Source organism: Orcinus orca, chromosome 11, assembly GCF_937001465.1.
Source record: "Orcinus orca chromosome 11, mOrcOrc1.1, whole genome shotgun sequence".
In the NCBI taxonomy this organism is placed as follows: Eukaryota; Metazoa; Chordata; class Mammalia; order Artiodactyla; family Delphinidae; genus Orcinus; species Orcinus orca.
In genome coordinates, this window is record NC_064569.1 from 30,759,960 (window position 1) to 30,784,896 (window position 24,937).

Genomic DNA, 24,937 nt, shown 5'->3' on the forward strand with positions numbered 1-24,937 from the left:
AATATTGGTTGTAGGTTATTCTTTTTCATCACTTTAAGTATATCCTGCCACTCCCTCTGGCCTGCAGAGTTTCTGCTAAAAAATCAGCTGATAACCTTATGGGGACTCCTTTGTATGTTATTTTTTGTTTTTCCCTTGCTGCTTTTAATATTTTTTTCCTTGAATTTAATTTTTGTTAGATTGATTAATATGTGTCTTAGTGTGTTTGCCCTATGGGACTCTCTGTGCTTCCTGGACTTGGGTGACTATTTCCTTTCCCATATTAAGGAAGTTTTCCACCATAAGCTCTTCAAATATTTTCTCAGAGCCTTTGTTTTTCTCTTCTTCTTCTGGGACCCCTATAATTCAAATGTTGGTGTGTTTAGTGTTGCCCCAGAGGTCTCTGAGATTGTCTTCAATTCTTTTCATTCTTTTTTCGTTATTCTGCTCCTCGGCAGTTATTTCCACCATTTTGTCTTCCAGCTCACTTATTTGTTCTTCTGCCTTGGTTATTCATTTCTTCCAGTGTATTTTTCATTTCAATTATTGTGTTGCTCATCTCTGTTTGTTCTTTAGTTCTTCTAGATCTTTGTTAAACATTTTTTGTGTTTTCTCAATCCGTGCCTCCATTCTATTTCTGAGATTCTGGATCATCTTTACTATCATTACTTTGAATTATTTTTCAGGTAGATTCCCTATTTTCTCTTCATTTATTGGTCCTGTAAGTTTTTACTTTGCTCCTTCATCTGTGACATATTTTTTTGCCATCTCATTTTTTTTTCTTTATGGGTGGGATTGTGTTCCTATCTTAGTGGTTGTTTGGCCTGAGGCTTCCAACAGTGGAGTGTGTAGGCTGTTGAGTAGAGCTAAGTCTTGGTGCAGAGATGAGGACCTCTGGGAGACCTCACTCCAATGAATATTCCCTGGGGTCTGAGGTTCTCTGTTAGTCCAGTGGTTTGGACTCAGAGCTCCCATCACAGGAGCTTCAGCCCAACCCCTGACTAGTGAACCAAGATCCTTTTAGAGGAACGATATGCATCCAAATTTTAAGCCTCTCTGTCCAGAAGTTCCTTAACTTCAGTCAAGTTCTTTAATCTGGAGAACCACTTGCCAGGCGCTTCCCAGACCCCCTCTCTGTGACCGCCAAACTTCTTTTTCCTCCAGACCCTTTAAACTGCCTCTAGGCATTTTTCTGATTTCCTCTTTCCATTGGTTGTTTAGTAGGATATTGTTTAGCCTCTATGTGTTTGTGTTTTTTTTAGTTTTTTTCTTTTAGTTGATTTCTAATCTCATAGTGCTGTGGTCAGAAAAGATGCTTGATATGATTTCAATTTTCTTAAATTTCCTGAGGCTCACTTTGTGGCCCAGTGATCAGTTCTGGAGAATGTTTCATGTGCACTTGAGAGGAATGTGTATTCTTCTGCTTTTGGATGGGATGCTCTGTAAATATCACTTAAGTCCACTTGGTCTAATGTGTCATTTAAGGCCTGTGTTTCCTTATTGATTTTCTGTCTGAATGATCTGTCCACTGATGAAATTGGGGTGTTAAAGTCCCCCACTAATATTGTGTTCCTGTCGATTTCTCCCTTTATGGCTGTTAATATTTGTCTTATATATTGAGGTGCTCTTATTTGGGTGCATATATATTTACGATTGTTATATCTTCTTCTTGGATTGTTCCCTTGATCATTATGTAATGTCTTTCTTTGTCTCTTGTAAAGTCTTTATTTTAAAGTGTATTTTCTCTGATATGAGTATTGTGACTCCAGCTTTCTTTTGATTTTCATTTGCATGGAACACTTTTTCCATCCCCTAATTTTCAGTCTGTATGTGTCCCTAGATCTGAAGTGGGTCTCTTGTAGACAGAAGATATATGGGTCTTGTTTTCATATCTGTTCAGCCAGTCTCTGTCTTTTGGATGGAGCAATTAATCTGTTTACATTTAAAGTAATTATTGATATATATGTATTTATTGCCATTTTGTTAATTGTTTTGTGTTTGTTTTTATTGGTCTTTTTTCTTCCCTTCCTCTTTCATTCTCTTCTCTTGTGATTTGATGGCTAACTTTAGTGTTGTGTTTGCATTGCTTATTCTGCTTTATGTGTGTATCTATTGTAGATTTTCAGTTTGCAGTTACCATGGGGTTTTGATATAGCAGTCTATATATAAGCAAGATTGTTTTAAGTTGCTTGTCTTTTCATTTCAAATGCCTTTCCAATATCCTGCATTTGTGCTCTCCTCTTCTCACAATTGCTGGTTTTGATACCATATTTTGTACGGATGATTTCCTACGTTTACTGTTTGTTTGCCTTTACCAGTGAGCTTTTCCATTAGTAATTTTCCCATTTTTAGTTGTGGCTTTTTCTTTTCTGCTTAGAGAAGTTCCTTTAGCATTTGTTGCAAAGCTCGTCTGGTGGTGCTGAATTCTCTTAGCTTTTGCTTCTCTGTAAAGCTTTTGATTTCTCCATTGACTCTGAATTAAAGCCTTGCTCAGTAGAGTATTCTTGGTTGTAGGTTTTTCCCTTTCATCACTTTAATATATTGTGCCACTCCCTTCTCGCCTGCAGAATTTCTGCTGAGAAATCAGCTGTTAACCTTATGGGAGTTCCCTTCTATGTGTTGCTTTTCCCTTGTTGCTTTTAGTATTTTTTCTTTATCTTTAATTTTTGTCAATTTGATTACTGTGTGTCTCGGCGTGTTTCTCCTTGGGTTTATCCTGCCCAGGACTCTCTGTGCTTCCTGGACTTGGGTGGCTATTTCCTTTCCCACGTTAATGAAGTTTTCGACTATAATCTCTTCAAATATTTTCTCAGGTCCTTTCTCTCTCTCTTCTCCTTCTGGGACCCCTGTAATGCAAATGTTGGTGCATTTAATGTTGTCCCAGAGATCTCTTTGGCAGTCTTCATTTCTTCTCATTCTTTTTTCTTTATTCTGTTCTGCAGCAGTGATTTCCACCATTCTGTCTTCCAAGTCACTTATTCATTCTTCTGCCTCAGTTATTCTGCTATTGATTCCTTCTAGTCTATTTTTCACTTCAGTTATTGTATTGTTCATCTCTGTTTGTTTGTTCTTAATTCTTCCAAGTCTTTGTTAAACATTTCTTGAACCTTCTCAATCCTTGCCTCCATTCTTTTTCCAGCATCTTGGATCATCTTCACTATCAGTATTCTGAATTCTTTTTCCAGCAGATTGCTATCTCCACTTCTCTTAGTTCTTCTTCTGGGGTTTTATCTTGTTCCTTCATCTGGGAGGTATTCCTCTGCCTTCTCATTTTGTCTAACTTTCTGTGATCGTGGTTTCTGTTCCACAGGCTGCAGGATTGTAGTTCTTGCTTCTGTCTGTCCTCTGGTGGTTAAGGGTGTGTAAGAGGTTGTGCAGGTTTCCTGATAAAGGGACTCCACTGGTGAGTGGAGCTTGGTATTGCCCCTCTGGTGGGCAGGGCCATGCTCAAAAAAACTTTAAGCATCCTGTCTGCTGATGGGTGGGTCTGTGTTCCTGCCCTGTTTGTTGTTTGGCCTGGGGCACCCAAAACTTTTGGGTGGGGCTAATGGCAGCCTCTGGGAGGGCTTACACTAAATGATTACTCCCCAGAACTGCCACTGCCAGTGTCTTTGTCCCCACAGTGAGCCACAGCCACTCCCCACCTCTGCAGGATACCCTCCAATATTAGCAGGTAGGTCTGGCCCTGTCTTTTATGAGGTCACTGCTTTTTTTCCCCTGGGTTCTGTTCCACACAGAACCGTCTGTTCCCCCTTCAAGAGTGGAGTCTCTGTTTCCTCCAGTCCCATGGATTTTCTGTGATCAAACCCCACAGGCTTTCAAAGCCAGATTCCCTGGGGGCTCCTCCTCCCATTGCTGGACCCCCAGGCTGGGAAGATGGACATGGAGTTCAGGACTTTCACTCCTGCAAGAGGGCCTCTGTGGCACAATTGCTTTACAGTCCGTGGGTCACCCACCTGGCTGGTATGGTGTTTGATCTTATCGTGATTGTGCCCCTCCTAACATCTCATTGTGGCTTCTTCTTTGTCTTAGGCTGTAGGGTATCTTTTTTGGTAGGTTCTAGCATTTTTCTGTCCATGGTTGTTCAGCAATTAGTTGTGATTTTGGTGTTTCCATAAGAAAGGATGAGTCCACATTCTTCTACTTCACCATCTTGAGCCCAAGATAAAAGCTCTACATTTTTATTTCCCTCCCCCATTTTGTTTTTGGTGTCACATCTTACTTCTTCTTACCTTGTGTATCTATTAACAAGTTACTGTAGTTGTTATTTTTACTACTTTTGTCCTTTAACTTTCACACTAGTTTTATAAGTGATTAACCACCCTTACAACATTATTCTAAATTTTACATATTTACCTTTACCAGTGAGATTTATACCTTCACATATTTTCCTGTTGCTAATTACTGTTATTTTGTTTTGTCTTAAAGAAGTTCTTTTAACATTTCTTTTAAGGCCAGTCTAGTGGTGAAAAACTCCTTTAGTTTTTGCCTTTCTGGAAAACTCTTTATCTCTTCTTCTAATCTGAAGAACAAATTTGCCAGGTAGAGTATTGTTGGTTGGTAGTTTTTTTTTTCTTCCTGCAATTTGAATATATTGTGCCACTCCTTTCTGGACTGCAAAGTTTATGCTGAAAAACCTGCTGATAGTCTTATGAGGGTTCCCTTATACTTAAGTTGTTTTTCTCTTGTTGCTTTTAAGACTGTCTCCTTGTTTTTAACTTTTGATAAGTTAATTATAATGTGTCCTGGTGAGAGTCTATTTGGATTCATCTTATTTGGAACTTTATTGTCTTCTTGGATCTGGAGGTATGTTTCCTTCCCCAAGTTAGGGGATTTATTGGCCATAATTTTTTCTAACCAGTTTTCTGCCCTTTTTTCTTCTTCTTTTCATTTTTGGACCCCTATAATGTGAATATTGGTCCACGTGATATTGTCCCATAAGTCCCTTACACTATTTTCACTCTTTTTCTTTCCTTTATCTTTTTTGTTACTCTGATTTGATGAATTCCTTTGCCTTATTTTGAAACTTCTGATCACTTCTTCAGCTTAATCTGGTCTTCTGTTGAACCGTTCTATTGTATTTTTTGGTTCAGTTATTGTATTCTTCAGCTCTGATTTCTGTTAGGTATTTTCTTATATTTTCTGTTTCTTTGTTGAAATTCTCACTTAGCTCATGTGCTGATCTCCTGACCTCAGCGAGCAGTTTTATGACTGTTATTTTGTAAGGTATAAGCTAAATTGCTTATCTCCATTTCATTAAGGTCTTTTTCTGAGGCTTTATCTTTTTCTTTCATCTGGAAAATATTCTTCTGTTTCTTCATTTTCCTTGACACTCTTTGTTGGTTTTTATGCATTAGAGAAAACAGCTACCTCTCCTAGTCTTGAAGGAGTGGCCACATGCAGGGGATGATCACTGTGTTTCAACCTCACCCTAGGTCTTTGTTGTCTCTCAAATCTTTGTGATTGTCCAAGCAACTTAGTTCATTTTTAGTGGCTCCCAGTTGAGGGTGTGCCAAAACCACCAGGTTCCTAAATGGGAATATCTCAGTCAAAACATAGATTTAGTCTGATTGGAAGCTGGACCCTCTGCCAACAGTACACAAGTACACAAATATGCCTCTTCCATGAGAAAACTTTAAGATGGGAATTTCTTTCTGTTCCCTCTGCTCTGAGACATGGTGTGATAGCCAGTTGAGAACTGTTTCTTTGTTTGCTACCATCCCATTGAACCTGTGAAAACAAGGGCTGCTGACCACCAGAGCCAGGCTATCAAGGGATGTGTCCTTTGGGCAGCAGCCTCAAAAGTCAGGGCCTCAGACGTGTGCACAAACTCTTTTCTGGGAGATACCAATGTCAACTGAAAAAAATGCATAACCTAAAAATTGAGAATTATGTTTTATTCAGCAGGCATACTGAGGACTTAAGCCCAGGGGACAGCCTCTCAGATAGCTCTGAGGAACTGTCCCTTAGAGGTAAGGTAAGAGCCAGGTTATATAGGAGTTTTTGCAAAAACAAACAACAAACAAAGAGATAGTCAGAACATCAAAGGATTACTGTTAATTAAAGAAAAACCAGACACCTCAAGTTAATAATATAGCATTTTTCTATGTACGGGAAGCTGCAAGTGTCTGGGCTCATTGAAATCATTCCTTTGATATGCACCTTTACTGTCTAGGTCAGTATCCTGTCTTCTCCATCCTGAATCCCTCAGGGTGCACCTGTGGGTGCTGGGGGTTGGGGAGGCTGCAGTAGCTGACGGCTGCAACATCCTTTGTTTACTGATTTAACAAGTGACATTCTTTGTGACAACCTAGAATAAGGCAGAGGGAAAGCGCAAAGATGGCACCTGCTGGTCTCTGTGGTCTTTAAAAAGTATTTCAGTCTGTCTCTAAATGTGTGTCAAATAAGAAGCCTGTTCCTGAGGCTGAAGATTTAAGATAAGCAAATAAGCCTCTCTCAGGGAAACATTCAGGGTATGTTTCAGTCTGCTACCTCTGTGCTGTGCCCTGGGGGAATAACTGGTTAAGAATTCTTTCTCCATTTGTTATAGTGCTATAGGACCTACAAATGTAAGACCCATTGGCTGCCAGAGCAAGGCAGACAAGGGGTGGAAACCGCAAAAACTGGGGCACAGATGTGTGTACAGGCTCATCTCTGGGAGCAAGGCAGAGGGAGCGCATGAAGATAGTGCCTAGACTCTGAGGTCTCTGGAGAGGATTACAGTCTGCTCTTAGATATGAGTTTAATTAGAAGCCTTCTGTTCAGGTCACATCTATGAAGATAAACTAATAGGCTTCTTTCACAGAAAGATTGGGTATGTCAGTGGGCTACCTCTGCTCTAGGCCCTGGGTAGTAGTCTTGTGGAGCTTGTGCAAACACTTTGAGAACTGTTTCTCAGTTTGCTATAGTCTTGCAGATCTCATAGACAAAGGCTTCACTGGCTTTCAAGTCTTGATGTTTGGAAGGCTCATCTCTCAGTTGCAGGTCTTAGAAGTTCAGGAACCAAATATAAGGTTCCAACCATTAGTTCTTCATGGAGAAACTTGTAGTAAGTTCCTTCCTGATTGTGGGTTGCTGCACCTGGAGTGGGGTTTATGGTGTCTCAGCGTAATCTGAGATTGAGTCTCAGCCTGTCCTACCTGCTTCAATGTAGGTTTTTTCTAATTTGGCCAATGTGTGGGAGGCTCTTGGCTAGTTGGGGTTTTTTGGCGGGAGGGGAGGTTCTTTTAGAAGAAATTGTTCTGTGTGTAGCTGTAGATTCAGTGTGTCCATGGGAGAAGGTGAGTTTAGGATCCCTCTACATTGCCATCTTTAACTGCAACTTATTTAATTTTAAAATAGTAGAGGAATACAGTTTAAATATGATTGTTTAAAATGGGAGGAAAATCACTAGAGAAATGGAGGCACATGGAAGAACTTCAGAATGCAAAACGGTGGGGATGTCACACTAGGAAACCTGATCAAGGTGGGAAAAAATGAGAACACTTCTACATAAACAATAAATGTAAAATGTAAGGAATGAATCCTGCTTAGCAATATATTAAATTTTATTAGAGGGCTGGTGTTTCTTATGAAGATTAGAGGAATATCAAATTGAGGAGACTAATATCTCTACATATTTTTCAAGAAACATGTAGAACATAATAATAAAGGTTGAAAATAAAAAGATAGCAAAAGATATGTATATAAAGAAAATATATAGTATTAGGGACAGTATAAATGCAATAAATGCCCATTAGAGAAGAGGAGGATATAAAAGTTATTGATCCATACCAATTATGAAATCCTGCTGAGCAGGCATTGTGAAGGCTTGCTGAACCTAGAGAATGGGGGAAATTCCTTGAATAATTCAGTTTTATTTTTTTCTATTTGGGCTTCTGTTTTTCTCTATCAAAAGATATGAAGTTGGCATTGCAGTATATGTCTACCTTGGGGTCTATGTAGCTTTCTCAGTTTGTGGGTTCCTGGTACAAGTTTGAGACTTGAATGTTTTAAGGATTGAGCCTACAATACTTTTTTTTTTTTTTGTACAGCAGGTTCTTATTAGTCATCTATTTTATACACATCAGTGTATACATGTCAATTCCAATCTCCCAATTCATCACACCACCACCCCCACCCCCCGCCACTTTCCTCTCTTGGTGTCCATATGTTTGTTCTCTACATCTGTGTCTAAATTTCTGTCCTGCAAACCGGTTCATCTGTACCATTTTTCTAGGTTCCACATATATGCATTAATATACAATATTTGTTTTTCTCTTTCTGACTTACTTCACTCTGTATGACAGTCTCTAGATTCATCCACATCTCTACAAATGACCCAATTTCGTTACTTTTTATGGCTGAGTAATATTCCATTGTATATATGTGCCACATCTTCTTTATCCATTCGTCTGTTGATGGGCATTTAGGTTGCTTCCATGACCTGGCTATTGTAAATAGTGCTGCAGTGAACACTGGGGTGCATGTGTCTTTTTGAGTGATGGTTTTCTCAGGGTATATGCCCAGTAGTAAGATTGCTGGGTCATATGGTAGTTCTCTTTTTAGTTTCATAAGGAACCTCCATACTGTTCTCCATAGTGGCTATATCAATTTACATTCCCACCAACAGTGCAAGAGTGTTCCCTTTTCTCCACACCCTCTCCAGAATTTGTTGTTCGTAGATTTTCTGATGATGCCCATTCTAACTGGTGTGAGGTGATACCTCACTGTAGCTTTGATTTGCATTTCTCTAATAATTAGTGATGTTGAGCAGCTTTTCATGTGCTTCTTGGCCATCTGTATGTCATCTTTGGAGAAGTGTCTATTTATGTCTTCTGCCCATTTTTGGATTGGGTTGTGTGTTTTTTTAATATTGAGCTGCATGAGCTGTTTGTATATTTTGGACATTAATCCTTTGTCTGTTGATCATTTGCAAATATTTTCTCCCATTCTGATGGTTGTCTTTTCGTCTTGTTTTTAGTTTCCTTTGCATTGCAAAAGCTTTGAAATTTCATTAGGTCCCATTTGTTTATTTTTGTTTTTATTTCCATTACTCTAGGAGGTGGATCAAGATCTTGCTGTGATTTATGTCAAAGAGTGTTCTTCCTATGTTTTCCTCTAAGAGTTTTATACTGTTGGGTCTTACATTTAGGTCTCATCCATTTTGAGTTTATTTTTGTGTATGGTGTTAGGGAGTGTTCTAATTTCATTCTTTTACATGTAGCTGTCAAGTTTTCCCAGCACCACTTATTGAAGAGACTGTCTTTTCTTCATTATATATCCTTGCCTCCTTTGTCATAGATTAATTGACCATAGGTGGGTGGGTTTATCTCTGGGCTTTCTATCCTGTTCCATTGATCTGTATTTCTATTTTTGTGTCAGTACCGTGTTGTCTTGATTACTGTAGCTTTGTAGTATAGTCTGAAGTCAGGGAGTCTGATTCTTCCAGCTCCTTTTTTTTCCCTCAAGACCTCTTTGGCTATTCGGGGTCTTTTATGTCTCCATACAAATTTTAAGATTTTTTGTTCTAGTTCTGTAAAAAATGCCATTGGTAATTTGCTAAGGATTGCATTGAATCTGTAGATTGCTTTGGGTAGTATAGTCATTTTCACAATATTGATTCTTCCAATCCAAGAACATGGTATATCTCTCCATCTATTGGTATTATCTTTAATTTCTTTCAACAGTGTCTTATAGTATTCTGCATACAGGTCTTTTGTCTCCCTAGGTAGGTTTATTCCTAGGTATTTTATTCTTTTTGTTGCAGTGGTAAATGGGAGTGCTTCCTTAATTTCTCTTTCAGATTTTTCATCATTAGTGTATAGGAATGCAAGAGATTTCTATGCATTAATTTTGTATCCTGCAACTTTACCAAATTCATTGATTAGCTCTAGTAGTTTTCTGGTGGCATCTTTTGGATTCTCTATGTATAGTATCATGTCATCTGCAAACAGTGGCAGCTTTACTTCTTCTTTTCCAATTAGTATTCCTTTTAATTTCTTTTTCTTCTCTGATTGCCGTGGCTAGGACTTCCAAAACTATATTGAATAGTGGTGAGAGTGGACATCCTTGTCTTGTTCCTGATCTTAGAGGAAATGCTTTCAGTTTTTCACAGTTGAGAATGATGTTTGCTGTGGGTTTGTTTTCTGATTTGGATTCCTTTTCTTCTCTGATTGCTGTGGCTAAAACTTCCAAAACTATGTTGAATAATAGTGGTGAGACTGGGCAACCTTGTCTTTTTCCTGATCTTAGAAGAAATGGTTTCAGTTTTTCACCATTGAGAACAATGTTGGCTGTGAGTTTGTCATATATGGCCTTTATTATGTTGAGGTAGGTTCCCTCTAGGCCCACTTTCTGGAGAGTTTTTATCATAAATGGGTATTGAATTTTGTCAAAAGCTTTTTCTGCATCTACTGAGATGATCATATGGTTTTTATTCTTCAATTTGTTAATATGGTATATCACATTGATTGATTTGCATATATTGAAGAATTCTTGCAGCCCTGGGATAAATTCCACTTGATCTTGGTGCATGATCCTTTTAATGTGTTGTTGGATTCTGTTTGCTAGTATTTTTTGAAGATTTTTGAGTCTGTATTCACCAATGATATTGGTCTGTAATTTTCTTTTTTTTGTAGTATCTTTGTCTGGTTTTGGTATCAGGGTGATGGTGGCCTCATAGAATGAGTTCGGGACTGTTCCTTCCTCTGCAATTTTTTGGAAGAGTTTGAGATGGATGTGTCTTAGCTCTTCTCTAAATGTTTGATAGAATTCACCTGTGAAGCCATCTATTCCTGGGCTTTTGTTTATTGGAAGATTTTTAATCACCATTTCAATTTCATTACTTGTGATTGGTCTGTTCATATTTTCTATTTCTTGGTTCAGTCTTGGAAGGTTATACCTTTCTAAGAATTTGTCCATTTCTTCCAGGTTGTCCATTTTATTGGCATAGGGTTGCTTGTAGTAGTCTCTTAGGATGTTTTGTATTTCTGCAGTGTCTGTTCTAACTTCTCCTTTTTCATTTCTAATTTTATTGATTTGAGTCCTCTCCCCCTTTTTCTTGATGAGTCTGGCTAATGGTTTATCAAATTTATCTTCCCAAAGAACCACATTTTAGTTTTATTGATCTTTGCTATTGTTTTTTTGTTTCTATTTTATTTATTTCTGCTCTGATCTTTATGATTTCTTTCCTTCTGCTAACTTTGGGTTTTGATTGTTCTTCTTTCTCTAGTTCCTTTAGGTGTAAGGTTGGATTGTTTGAGTTGTTTATTGAGGTAGGATTGTATTGCTATAAACTTCCCTGTTAGAACTCCATTTGCTGCATCCCATAGGTTTTGTGTTGTCATGTTTTCATTGTCATTTGTCTCTGGGTATTTTTTGATTTCCTCTTTGACTTCTTCAGTGATCTCTTGGTTATTTAGTAATGTGTTGTTTAGCCTCCATGTGTTTGTGTTTTTTATGGTTTTTTCCCTGTATTGATTTCTAATCTCATAGCATTGTGGTCAGAAAAGATACTTGATATGCTTTCAATTTTCTTAAATTACTGAGCCTTGATTTGTGACCCAAGATGTGATCTATCCTGTAGAATGTTCTGTGCACACTTGAGAAGAAAGTGTAATCTGCTGTTTGGGGGTGGAATGTCCTAGAAATATCAATTAACTCCATCTGGTCTATTGTGTCATGTAAAGCTTGTGTTTCCTTTTTAATTTTCTCTTTGGATCTGTCCATTGGTGTAAGTGTGGTGTTAAAGTCCCGCAGTATTATTGTGTTACTGTCAATTTCATTTTTCATAGCTGTTAACAGTTGCCTTATGTATTGAGGTGGTCCCATGATGGGTGCCTATATATTTATAATTGTTATATCTTCTTCTTCGATGGATCCCTTGATCTTTATGTAGTGACTTCCTTGTCTCTTGTAACATTCTTTAAAGTCTATTTGGTCTCATATGAGTATTGCTACTCCCGCTTTCTTTTGATTTCCATTTGCAGGGAATATCTTTTTCCATCCTCTCAGTTTCAGTCTGAATGTGTCCCTACGTCTGAAGTGGGTCTCTTTTGGACAGCATATCTAAACCTCAAAACCTGTTTTGAGGTTCTTGTATTTGTGTCCATTCAGTGAGCCTGTGTTTTTTGGTTGGAGCATTTAATCCATTCACGTTTAAGGTAATTATCAATATGTATGTTCCTATGACCATTTTCTTAATTGTTTTGGGTTTCTTTTTGTAGGTTCTTTTCTTCTCTTGTGTTTTCCACTTAGAGAAGTTCCTTTAGCATTTGTTGTAGAGCTGGTTTGGTGTTGCTGAATTCTCTTAGCTTTTGCTTGTCTGTAAAGCTTTTGATTTCTCCATCGAATCTGAATGAGGTCCTTGCTGGTTAGAGTAATCTTGGTTGTAGGTTCTTTCCTTTCATCACTTTAAGTATATGATGCCACTCCTTTCTGGCTTGTAGAGTTTCTGCTGAGAAATCAGCTGTTAACCTTATGGGAGCTCCCTTGTATATTATTTGTCCTTTTTCCTTTGCTGCTTTCAGTACTTTTTCATTATCTTTAATTTTTGCCAATTTGATTACTATGTGTCTTGGTGTGTTTCTCCTTGGGTTTTTCCTGTATGGGACTCTCTGCACTTCCTGGACTTGGCTGGCTATTTCCTTTCCCATGTTAGGGAAGTTTTTGACTATAATCTCTTCAAATATTTTCTCGGGTCCTTTCTCTCTCTCTTCTCCTTCTGGGACCCCTATAATATGAATGTTGTTGAGTTTAATGTTGTCCCAGAGTTCTCTTAGGCTGTCTTCATTTCTTTTCATTCTTTTTTCTTTATTCTGTTCCTCAGCAGTGAATTCCACCATTCTATCTTCCAGGTCACTTATCCCTTCTTCTGCCTCAGTTATTCTGCTTTTGATTCCTTCTAGTGTATTTTTCATTTCAGTTATTGTATTGTTCATCTCTGTTTGTTCTTTAATTCTTCTAGATCTTTGTTAAACATTTCTTGCATCTTCTCGATCTTTGCCTTCATTCTTTTTCCGAGCTTGTGGGTCATCTTCACTATCATTTTTCTGAATTCTTTTTCTGTAAGGTTGCCTATCTCCACTTCATTTAGTTGTTTTTCTGGGGTTTTATCTTGTTCCTTCATCTGGTACATAGCCCTCTGCCTTTTAATCTTGTCTATCTTTCTGTGAATGTGGTTTTTGTTCCACAGGCTGCAGGATTGTAGTTCTTCTTGCTTCTGCTGTCTGCCCTCTGAACATACAATACTTTTTAAATGGTTGAATAATGGGGTTAGAGAAGAGGTTCTGTTCTATAAAGTTATTCAGGACCCCTGGCTGCTAGGGACTCTGCTGCCTTTTAACTGGTAGCTTTCCATGTTTGCACTGTATGTTGATATCAGAGGGAAAAGGAAGTGGAGGATTATGGAGAAAATTTTTATAGACCAAGACTGGTAGTGTTCTGCACCATATTTGCCAATGAGCAGAACTTAAATCACTTGTTCAAACCAGCTGCAAGGGAGGCTAGGAAATGTAGTTTAGCTGTATGCCTAAGAGGAAGGGGAAACAGGTTTGATTGAGCAGCCGGACAGTTTCTCTTTTATACTACCTATCTAAAAAACTGTATCCCACCAACAGAGAATATTTAGTTTCTATGAATCCATGGTACATTTATAAACATAATTCATATATAATAATAAGCCATAAAGAAACTCTAAGATATTTATCTATGGAGAGATTCATAGCCACATTCCCTAGTAAAAAATCATTAAAGTAGTAATCAACAGCAACAACAAAAGGTGTTTAACCTCCCTTACCTTCTTGGAAATTAAGAAACACTGTGGGTTTAACAATGAAAAAGAAAAAAAAGAAAAAAATCAAAAGAAAATGCAAATTACATAGAGATTGATGAAAATCAAAGCCAGTGGTGTGTTATACAGAAAATTTTTACCTCTAAGAGCTTTTATTATTTAGAAAACCTGAAACTAAATGAACTGATATCCAACTTAAGAAATTAGGAAGAGAATAACAGAATAGATCTTCAAATTGCTTTAATATCTTTGTCTTTTTTCAACTACATTTGCTAAGGTTACCTGAAGCCTTTCCTTTTTGTCAATAATTTATTTCTTGGTAAATGTCTATTCTGTTGCTTGCTGTTTCTAAACCAATTTATATTTTATTTCATTTTATTGTTCATCACAGGCAAATTTTTCTTTGTGATTTTAAAATCATCTGAGTTGAATTAAAGTAATATGAAAGAAGAATGCTATAAGATGAATTGGCGTGGTTAAAAGGAACTATAAGTAGGTATTTTATATTCTTTGGAGTTGTTAAAATTTTGTTTTTCTTCTAGATTCTGATGGAAGAAGGAGGAATGTGTTCTTTAAAAGGTGGGATAACATCTACTAAGAAAACCTGTCAGTATAACTATAAGTGAATTTTATTCTTTAAAAAAACAACATTTTAACAGAAATTAGTTAAATTTTAAGGTTTTTTTAGAGTTTTGCCAGCAAATATATTTTATAAGTATCTTAGAATATATTAATAATGCAATTGGCTCTTTAAAATTAATTTTGTCTTCTATAAAATGTTATACATGATGAGGATATATAATATATATGTACAACTTACTGAATAATAAACAGATACCTTTGTACTTAGTTTGTATAGTAGTTTAAGAAATAATACATAATCAGTACTTTTGAATATCTTCTCAATTGCATTTCCTATCCTGCCCCCTAGTGGTAACTCTTTTCCTGAATTTGTTTTTTGTGATAGCACATATAGACTTTTCCAATTGCTTGCTTTTGAGCTTTCTGCAGCAAATTGAGGCAAACTCTATACATTTTTCTGAAACTTACTTTTTGTTCACCCAGTAATGTTTTGAGGTTCAATCACCCTGACACTTGTGACTCTAATACAGTTCATTTGTTTTCTCCTATATAGCCTTCTATTGTGTGAATGTAGCACAATCTATGTATGCATCTTCTGACAAAGATTATTTGAGTTGTTTTTAATATTTTGCTATGATAAACAATGCTACTTTGACAAATTTTGACATTTCTCCTGGCACACATGTATAAATGTTTCTTCTAGGATATAATTCTAGAAGTAGAATTGGCTAGTTCATATGATATGCACTCTTCTAGGTAATGCAAAATTGTTTTCCAAAGTAGATGTGCCTGTTTAAACTCCTGGTTTAAACTCCTGGTTTAAACACTAGCAATAGGTAAAGAATCTTAGCTGTTACATATTCTCACTAACACTGGATCAGCTTTTTATCATTGTTGGCAATGTGATATCTTATTGCAATTTCAATTTATATTTTCCATTGTTGATTAGGCTCATTGGCCACCCATATTTCATCTGTGAAATGTCTTTCATGTCTATTGTCCATGTTTCTTTTAGGAAATTTGGCTTTCTTTATGGGATGTGTCTTTTGTATATCTATGTCCTTTATACCTTTTATATATCCTAGATTCAGATTGCTTGTAGACTCCTGTGTAGCAGATATTTCATATTTGAGTAGCAAATATTTCATATTTGAGTAGCAGATATTTCATATTTGAGTGGTCTTTTTATTCTATATTGTCTTTTTGTTGACAACACTTTCTGGCACTTTTTAGATATTTTGCGGTTGAATGATTCTTCAGCATATCTAGTCTGTTGGGATACCTAGAAATCTTTATGGACTTTTTCCTTTTTTACTTAATTTAATTTTTTTAATATGTAAAGCATTAATTTGGTTTCTATCCCTCTCCTGTCTGCCCTATTTCCTTCTGCCTCATATGAGTAGCTATTTTTTGTTGGTTTACTGTTTATCATTCCAGTGGACTTTTTTTCTAAATAAAGCCTGATGTGTATAAATGCACATATATGTGTGTCTTAGTTCCCTGTTCTTTGCACTCTAAATAGGATATTTTATTTAATACAGTATATTTTATAGATGAATTAAATGGATTTATTTAATAAATTTTCTGTAGATTTCCTCATATTAGTACTGGACGTTTATTCATCCTTTATTTATGCCCATTTAGTAATCCATTATGTGGATGATCTATAGTTTACTCAGTCAGTGCCCTGTTGGTGGATATTTAGTTTGTTTCAAGTATCTTTCTTACAAACAATGTGCAGTGTGAACAATTTTGAGCACATATTTCTTAATTGTGGAGGTACATTTTCAGGGTAATTTCTAGAAGTGGGATTGCTGAATCAAAGAGGAGATACACTGTGGGTTTTTTTTTTTTTTTGATAGTTATTGCCAAAATTTGATTTTGATAGAAATTTCCAAATTCCCCATTGCATCATTTTGTAATCCTACCAGAAATGTGCTTTTGATTCCACAGCCTCACCAACAGGGATTGTGGTCAAACTTAGGAATTTTTGTGAATCTTATAAAGATATATAGATAGAAGTTTCAGTTTGCACTTCTTTTTATATGAGTGCAGTCGAGCATCGTTTAAAAATGTGTAATGGCTATTTGTGATTTTTTTTCTGTGAACTCTCCATTCATGTCCTTAGGCCCATTGAGGTTTTACATCTTTTTCTTGATATTTAAGAGCTCTTTGTATGTTAATATTAAAGAGGTTTAGGTCTTTGTAATGTGTCACAAATATTTTCTGCTATTTTATTAATTTTTGATTTGTTTTATCTGTTTTTACTTTGTTTATGGTGTCTCCTGCTTTGCAAAAGGCTTAACATTTTTTATGTAGCTAATATTATCAATCTTTTCTTTTATACCTTTGGATTTAATTAGGAAGACTGTTTACACTCCCTGGTTGCAAATGAATTCACTTATATTTTCTTCTAGTATTAGTATGATTTTATATTTTTGCACTTAGAGTTTATCCTGTTTTAGGAGTTTATCCTGATTCAAGTTTTTAAAAATGCATCTTTTCCCTAGGTATTTGTAATACTACCTTTTTATGTATCAACTTTCCATATATACTTCAATCTGTTCTGGGGCTTTCTTTACCATTCCATTGATCTTTCCTAATCTTCATGTGCTAATATCACATTATTTTTATTATGATTACTTTATACTATGTTTCATTTCTAAGAGTTACACCTCCCTTTGCACTTTTTAAAGAATTTTTCTGGCTATTTTTGATTAATTTTACATGTAAACTTTAAAATCAACTTGTGTAACTTCAAGGAAATGTTTCCTTTGGTTGGGGGGGCACACTGCTTGGCATGTGGGATCTTAATTAGTTCCCCAACCAGGGATCAAACCTGTGCCCCCTACAGTGGAAGGACAGAGTCTTAACCACTGGACCACTGGGGAAGTCCCGCCAAGGAAATATTTCAATTTTTATTGGGAAAGTACTAAATGTATACATTAATTAAGTGTGAATTGTCATCCTAATGATGTTGAGTAGCCCTATATAAGAATAAGGATGGCTTTTTATTAATTCAGTCTAATTTTATATCTTTAATAGTTGTTTAAAACGCCTTTATGCACTTTAACGTTTTCCTCAAGCAGATTCTGCATGTCCTTTATTAGATTTAGCTGTAGGTACTTTTCATTGTTTTTGTTGCTACTTTAGTGTGAATGTACACTCCATGTTTCTACATTACGTAAGAGTCTGGATTTTGGACTTAGGCACGTGTATGTTGACTGTTTTATTGAGTTTTTTTAGAGGTGATTTTGAGGCTATTAGTAATGTGGGGAAGAGTGATTATTGGCATCTGTAGAAATGATTATTATCTTTCCCTCATATATCTTTTTTTATACCCCAAAACACATAAAATTCACCCTTCCAACAATTTCAAAGGGTACAGTATACCTCTCCTTCCCCCCAGCCTCTGACAACCACTATTCCGTTTCTATGAGTTTGAATATAAGTGTAATCATACAATATACAAACATTGTATGTAATACAATATTTATCTTTTTGTGACATTTCACTTAGCATAATGTCTTCAAGGTTCATCCATGTTGTAGCATACAACAGGATTTCCTTCTTTTATGATGCTGAATAATATTCCATAGTATGTGTAAACCACATTTTCTGTATCCATTCTTTTGTCAATAGACATTTAGGTGCTTCCACCTCTTGGCTATTATAATTCTGCAGTGAACATGGGTGTGCAAATATCTCTTCAAGATTCTGTTTTCAATTCTTTTGGATATATCCCTAGAAATGGGATTACTGGATCATATGGAAGTTCTGTTTTTAAATTTTTGAAGAACAATTCATACTGTTTTCCATATCAGCTACACCATTCTACATTCCCACGAAGAGTGCACCAGGGTTCCAACTCTTCCAAATCAGTGCCAACACATTATTTTCTGTTTTTTTTTCCTCAATAAGTAACCATCTTAATGGGTGTGAGGTGATATCTCACTGTGGTGTAGATCTTTTAAAGTGCTGAATTTTGCTAATGGATTTTTGTGATATGGACCATTCTAGCATTCCTAAAACAAATCCCACCAAGTCATGATGAATTATGATTAAGTTTACTATTCTATTTAATTTTTAAATTTTTTTGTTCTTTAATTTTAAAAGTTTTAATATTTATATACAATTTTTGCATTGATCCTATAAGTGAGATTGGCCTATGCATAATATGTATGTGAGTGTGTATGTGCATGTGTAATCTTTCTCAGATTTTGGAATTAGTGTTATGTCAGATTGACAAAAATTTGTTTTAAACTGAGGCTATTTGAAAGCTTTCTTGAAATTTGAATCACTTGCCTCTTCAATGCAGTCCCACTGTTTTATTGCAGATCCTCATCACTTCATAACTTGATTATTGAGTTAATCTCCTAACAATCTGCTTTCATGTAGTTCAACCCTTCTTTAATTAATCCCCAATTAGACGCCTTGGTAGACAGTCTAAAATTAATTTTGTATTAAAGTGCACCTCTACACTTTCTTTTCCCCCATCCCATATGCTATTTTTCATCTTGTCTTTTGGGAAATTGTTTATTCATCTTCCAAAACCCATTCTTTATCTTGTGCTTTCTCTATTACTCTTCACTAAACCTTTTTTCCCTAGAGCTCATCACACTTAGGTCTCTACCACTTTTGTACCTTCTATGACTTCTATTGTTGGGTCTAATTTTGTGACTATTTAAAAAAAATAAATGTATGTCTTTTTCTCCATCTCAAGAGTCTGAATACTTTGAGCATTATGGCCACATATTCCTAAAAACTACTAAGTGACTTACTTAAGGCAATTACTCAATAAGTGTATAATTTACATTTTAATCTACATATCCTTTCTTACACTGTTAGAGGTAAGACATTCATTTAACGGACATTTGTCTTCTCTACTGATAACTATGGGTTTACTATACTTATGAACTGAATGAACCTTGTTGTGGGGGAATGCCCTTAGATCATGTTGTTAGTAAAATCCTACTTTTCTTTTCTCTGCTTTCCACTGTTGAGGAGAACCTGCTTCGGGAGGGTATAAATTCCTTCTAGTATGATGAACTAAGGGTAACTGAATTTACCTAAGTTCTCTCTACCTCTCAGCTGACTGACGGCTAGATTCTGTTACAGAAGGTATCAGATCTGATCTGAGGTATGAATAGTAGTCATGGTCTGTTGTGTATGGGAGGACATGTGATTTAACATGTGTTGTTGCACCACATTCCATTACCTTTTTCTTTTTCTTTTTGGATAGCAAATTCATTTTCACAAACAAGAAGAGGAATGGTTGAAGCTACTCTTGATCTATAGTATTTATGCATGCTAGGGAGTCATGACCTACTTTTCAAGCCCATTTTTAAACTTTACTTGTAATCATAAGAGAACACATTAGGCAGATAATGAAAGAATAATATACTGGATGCTTTGAGTTTTTTTACATACAGCTTTTTAAAAAATAAATTTAACAGTGTCACAGTCACCATCAAATTTCAATAGAGTATATATCTTTTTATATTATTTTGAATTCATAAATGGCTTTAAAATTCTATAGTTTTGAAATCATATTAAAGGTTAAATACAGTTTTGATTGTGTGATAAAACTTCATTTACTCAATTAGCAAATATCTGGTACCTTAACTTGGCTTATTTCTCCTTCCTACAGATTGACACTTTAAATTATTTGCTCATAAAAAATGGTTCATTGTATTGGAAAAAATCAATTCAATTTCCTCTGTTCTCCTTTCTTCCCTTACGTTAGGTACCCTCATTTTACTTGTAGATACACATCTTTTACATGTAGAATAAATCCATAATACCCTGTCAAAAATGCAACCTGCCACATATCCAAAATTTTAACTTTTAAAATGCTCTATAGTATGTTAGCTAAACTTATTTACCAGCAGCTATCTTCTGCCTATGTACATATTAATAGGTACCATTCTTCACAAATTAAATTCTTATTTTCAGATCTTGATTCTTCACGGAGTAGTCAGTCTACCAGTTGCTCCCCAAGGCCAGCAGATAGTTGTTTCAGTTCTAGTTCAGAGATGGTAAGTTATGCTCTTTTTTTTTTTGCTTGTTAATATATGCTATACTAATTTAGAGTGATTTGTATTTCTCATCGTTTACTTTTTCATTCTGAAAAAAATAGTTGAGATAATAGTGAAAATAAATGTAAACAAAAATGTGAAAATATTAAAAATGTAAGAAGAATGTAAATTAAAATGTAATTGAGCATCATTCATTCATGCTTATGAGATGATGAATGTGTTCATTGTTATTTACAAAACCCACTCTTACTGAGATGTATGTGTGTGTATATGATAAATGCATTCTTCTTTTAAAAGCGTTTTTAAAAGAACCTATTCACAATAATTGAAAACCTAAAACAACCAATAATACACACAAAAAGAAAGTCTCCAGACTTATGTGAAGAAAACTATAAAATACTATAATCTGAATAATTGGAGTGACATGTTTAATGCTGAGTGGGAACTGTAATCTGAATAATTGGAATGGCATTATATTCTGAGTGAGTTTCTCGCAAATCACATGTTTAAATGGAATTCTCCATTAATTCTTCCATCTTCGTTTCACCTACCTTTTGTCTCTAGCTTGCTGTCCAAACTGCTCTTGCTGAGGAAGGACATCAATGACCTCTAACGATGCCAAATTCATTGGACAATTTTCAGTTTTTATTTTATAAGAATTTCTAACAATATTAATAGAAATTATTATTTTCTTTTCTTGAAACATTTTTTTCTCTTTGCTTTTGTGATACACACTATCTTAGTTCCCTGCATACCTCTCTGAATGCTACTTTATGCCTTTGCCCACTTCTCTTCCACCTTTCCCTGTATATAAATGTTGTAATGTTTAGGGTTTGCTTCAGGAGCCTATTCTTCTCTTAACCTACACTCCAAACTCTAGATGATGTTACATACTCCATTGATTTTTTATACTATTACCTGGTTGATGACAATTCTCAACTTTATGACTTTAGCTTAGATCCTTAATTAGGTGTCCAATTTCTTATTGGATATCTTCTTGGATATTTCACAAAAAACTGAACACTTCTGATCTCCCCATATCAGTTTTTCTGATAGTTCCCATATTAGTGGATCCCTTTTCTATCCACTCAGTTGTTCATGCCAGAAACTTTAGTTTGGCATTTCTTTCTGTCTCATCTGCCTTCCTTAACCATATTCATTTCATCACTTGATCCAATCAATTCTACCTCCAAAATAAATTGCATATTTATCTACTTCTCACCTAGGGTACTAGGTGTCAGTACCCTAATCTAAGGTACCATCATCTTGTTCTTGAACTGTTATGGTTGTTGCCCAAGAGATCTCTCTACTTCCACTCTTGCCCCACTTTTTCTCTAGTTAACAGTCATCATGGTCTTTTGAAAACTTAAACTGAATGATGTTACTTCTATGTTTATTCAATGGATTCCTGTTTTACTTTAGAATCTAAACTGCTTTCATTAGTGACAGGCCATGTGTGGTCTAGCCCCTGGCTACATCTCCAACTGCTAGTATTCCTCTCTCACCACACTTTACGCATACTGACATTCCACTTCCTTAGCTTCTTAAGTCACTTTTCTGCTTCAGCACATTTATATATTCTGTTTCTTACATTACTGTTATTCATCCTTTAGGTCGCAGCTTAAATATGTCACTTCTTTTGAAAGCCCCTCCTTGGCTTTTCAATCTAAATTAGACTCCTTAGTTATGGCTCTTGAAGTGCTTCATGCTTGCTCTTCATAATGCTTTGTTCAACTTGTAATTACATATGCTTGTGTGTAATTATTTGATTAACGTCATTTCCACACATAAGAGTGTGTGCTGTAGAGAGCAGCAAATATGTCTGCTTCACTCACATTGCAGATGCTGAGTATTTATTTCTTGAATAAATAAATGTACTGATCCTATTTTCTCTAATTTATGCCCAGCCAGTTTAATGCTGTTTCTTGGGCTTACTTTTCCTATTTTAGTGCCAATCAGCTTAGGTCTATATCTCATTTTAGGTTTTTTTATGTTAACTTTGCTTTTTATTTTTAGCTAGAATAATCAATACTTTTATATAAGATTTTTATTAAAACAGTATTTTGGTTAGTTCAGTAATTAAAAGATAAATTTTTCTTGAAGTTGAAAAATTCAAGCTACTAAATTGAAATCTAGACCTATTAAAAGTTCTTAAAATTTGATTTTTTATATAACAGTTTTGATATTTATTGCTGTTTAACCTTTCTTTTGTCTATTTGATTTCCTGTTAGCTGATACCATTCTTAATGAGTCTTTCTTGAGACTGAGCTCAATATAGATATTTTTTGACTTAATGACTCAATGAGTGAATATTAAAACAAATTGTATGTGTTAGCTTTTTCTTTCAAAGTTATACTTCTACTTCACTCTTCTTAAGTAGTTGAAGAGTATATGTTGTATTTCATTTCCTCTCTGTGAAAAGGTAGTAGGGTGATGTCACCTATGAGTATGAAGACTAATAATGGACAAAAATCTTCTCTTTTTTGTGCTTTTGCATCTTTAATATAAGGATTATTATTGTTTCATGCTATTTTAAAATCCATAACCTTGATTAAAAAAAAATTCTAAATCTAGGTTGATTTGCCACCTGCCAAAGTCTCTTTTATTTTTGAAATTTTCTATAATGTGAATTTTAAGAATGTCTACTTTCGGGCTTCCCTGGTGGCGCAGTGGCCGATGCAGGGGACACGGGTTTGTGCCCCGGTCCGGGAAGATCCCACATGCCACCGAGCGGCTGGGCCCGTGAGCCATGGCCGCTGAGCCTGCGCATCCGGAGCCTGTGCTCCGCAATGGGAGAGGCCACAACAGTGAGAGGCCCGCGTACCGAAAAAAAAAAAAAAAAAAAAAAGAATGTCTACTTTGAAGTGATTGTTTTTTTAATTTAAGCATCATTAAGAGCAAAATTACTAAATTTCTTTTAGCCATCTGAAGATGAAGATCAAATTGAAGGTTCAAATAGGAGATCCATCAAACCGAAGAAACAACTAATAATTTTTATTTAGAAAGCATGGAGAAACTTCCATGTGATAGGATTATTAAAAACAATGCCAAATTTCATAAACAAAATGAGGATTTTAACCAGTTCTCAATGAATAGTAATATAGATCAGTTTCCACAGTCTCAGTGTAATTCAGCACATATATTTCAAAACGTAACCAATAATAACTGCATTCTGCAGGTTGCAAGGTGTGATGCATGGATACAAACGGAGAGTGAACCTGTAATTGAAGAAAAATTAGATGCTGCCATACAATGTGATATAATTTCAAAATGTAAATGTAGAAAAGATGTGTCTTCTTTTTGTAACGTTGAAAGGTGCAATGAAAATATTAAGGCAGATACCACTGGAGGGCAGGAAATCCTTAAAAACAACTAATATTCTAAAACCTCAGCCTGAGATTTTGCATTTGGTTTAACGGTTAGAGTTTTATTAACATAATAAAGAATGAGAATATTTTTGTAGCTAAGCAACTAGGTGGAAGTATTCCCATAGGTATTTTTAATAGCTTTAGTATGTCAAAGTTTTTTAGAAAATTAGATATATGTAAATTTACTATCTTTCTTATGGTAATTATTAATTACATTATGATATGCTGTTGTTTATGGATTAAAAATATGTTTAATTACTTCTTTGTTGCATTTATGTTAAAATTTAGTGCTGTTGCATCTTTTGGCAAAAATGTTCTCTCCCAAGAGCTTAAGACAGAAAATAATACTAAATAATACTAAATATGTTTTATAACTTAATTATAAGAATTTTCTTAGCTACTTCTCTTAACTACTATACCATCATTAAAAATTCTGGCCTTAATTTTTAGATAAAGTATTTTTTTCTAATTTGGAGAACATTTTTTGGTTTTGCTTATATTAATTCAGAGGAATGGTTTTTCTCTTCAAGATTAAAAAAATGTTTTAATGCTTTTGTAAAAGAATTGATCAACATTGGAAAATAATTTATGTTTACTAATTTTAATATTACATAAGATTTTCATAAATAATGCATCAGAATTTCTCATTTGTAAAATATGGGCTTTGTTTCCAACATAACAATTATTGTTTTTGGTCAAGATTTTAAATGTTCACACTAGTCATTTTAGAAAATGGACATTTGTATGGGTATATTACAAAGTGACCAGCAGGGGGCATTCTGATATCTAACTGTAACAAAAATAAAATTGTTAGGACTTTCTGTTAAAGGATGATTAGATGCTGCATTTTTACATGTACACATATCACTCAATAGTTTGTTTTACAGAGGTGATCTGAAACATAACAATTTAGAAACACTAATAGCTAATATTTAAACAGTAGCAATCTTTAGGTTTTTAGCTAGTTTTAGGAAGCTCTCTTTGCTGCCTCAGAGAGAGCACAATGAACTCTAAAATAATTTTCTTAAAGTAGGGTAATCTCATGAAAGGGTAATATAATTATCTGATGTACACTGGTTTTTTTCCAAAAGGCCAGATTTTCATCCTGGTATTCAATAAAAAGTATTCCATAGTGGATTGATTATCCTGAGCATTGTTTTGTAAAATATGACATATTGTAGTAATGAAGACCTATATAT

General features: G+C 35.1%; 1 protein-coding gene across 1 annotated transcript in view; it reads left to right on the forward strand.

Annotated features, from left to right (window-relative positions):
- The window catches only part of C11H12orf40 (chromosome 11 C12orf40 homolog), a 73,390-nt gene extending 49,322 nt beyond the window's left edge, over positions 1-24,068 (forward strand). The window contains 4 exon segments of the mRNA XM_033412358.2: positions 14,293-14,356; positions 20,288-20,370; positions 23,292-23,352; positions 23,355-24,068. Coding sequence (XP_033268249.1) covers positions 14,293-14,356; positions 20,288-20,370; positions 23,292-23,352; positions 23,355-23,746 — 600 coding nt within the window. The 3' untranslated portion in view covers positions 23,747-24,068.
- The last annotated feature ends 869 nt before the right edge of the window (positions 24,069-24,937 follow it).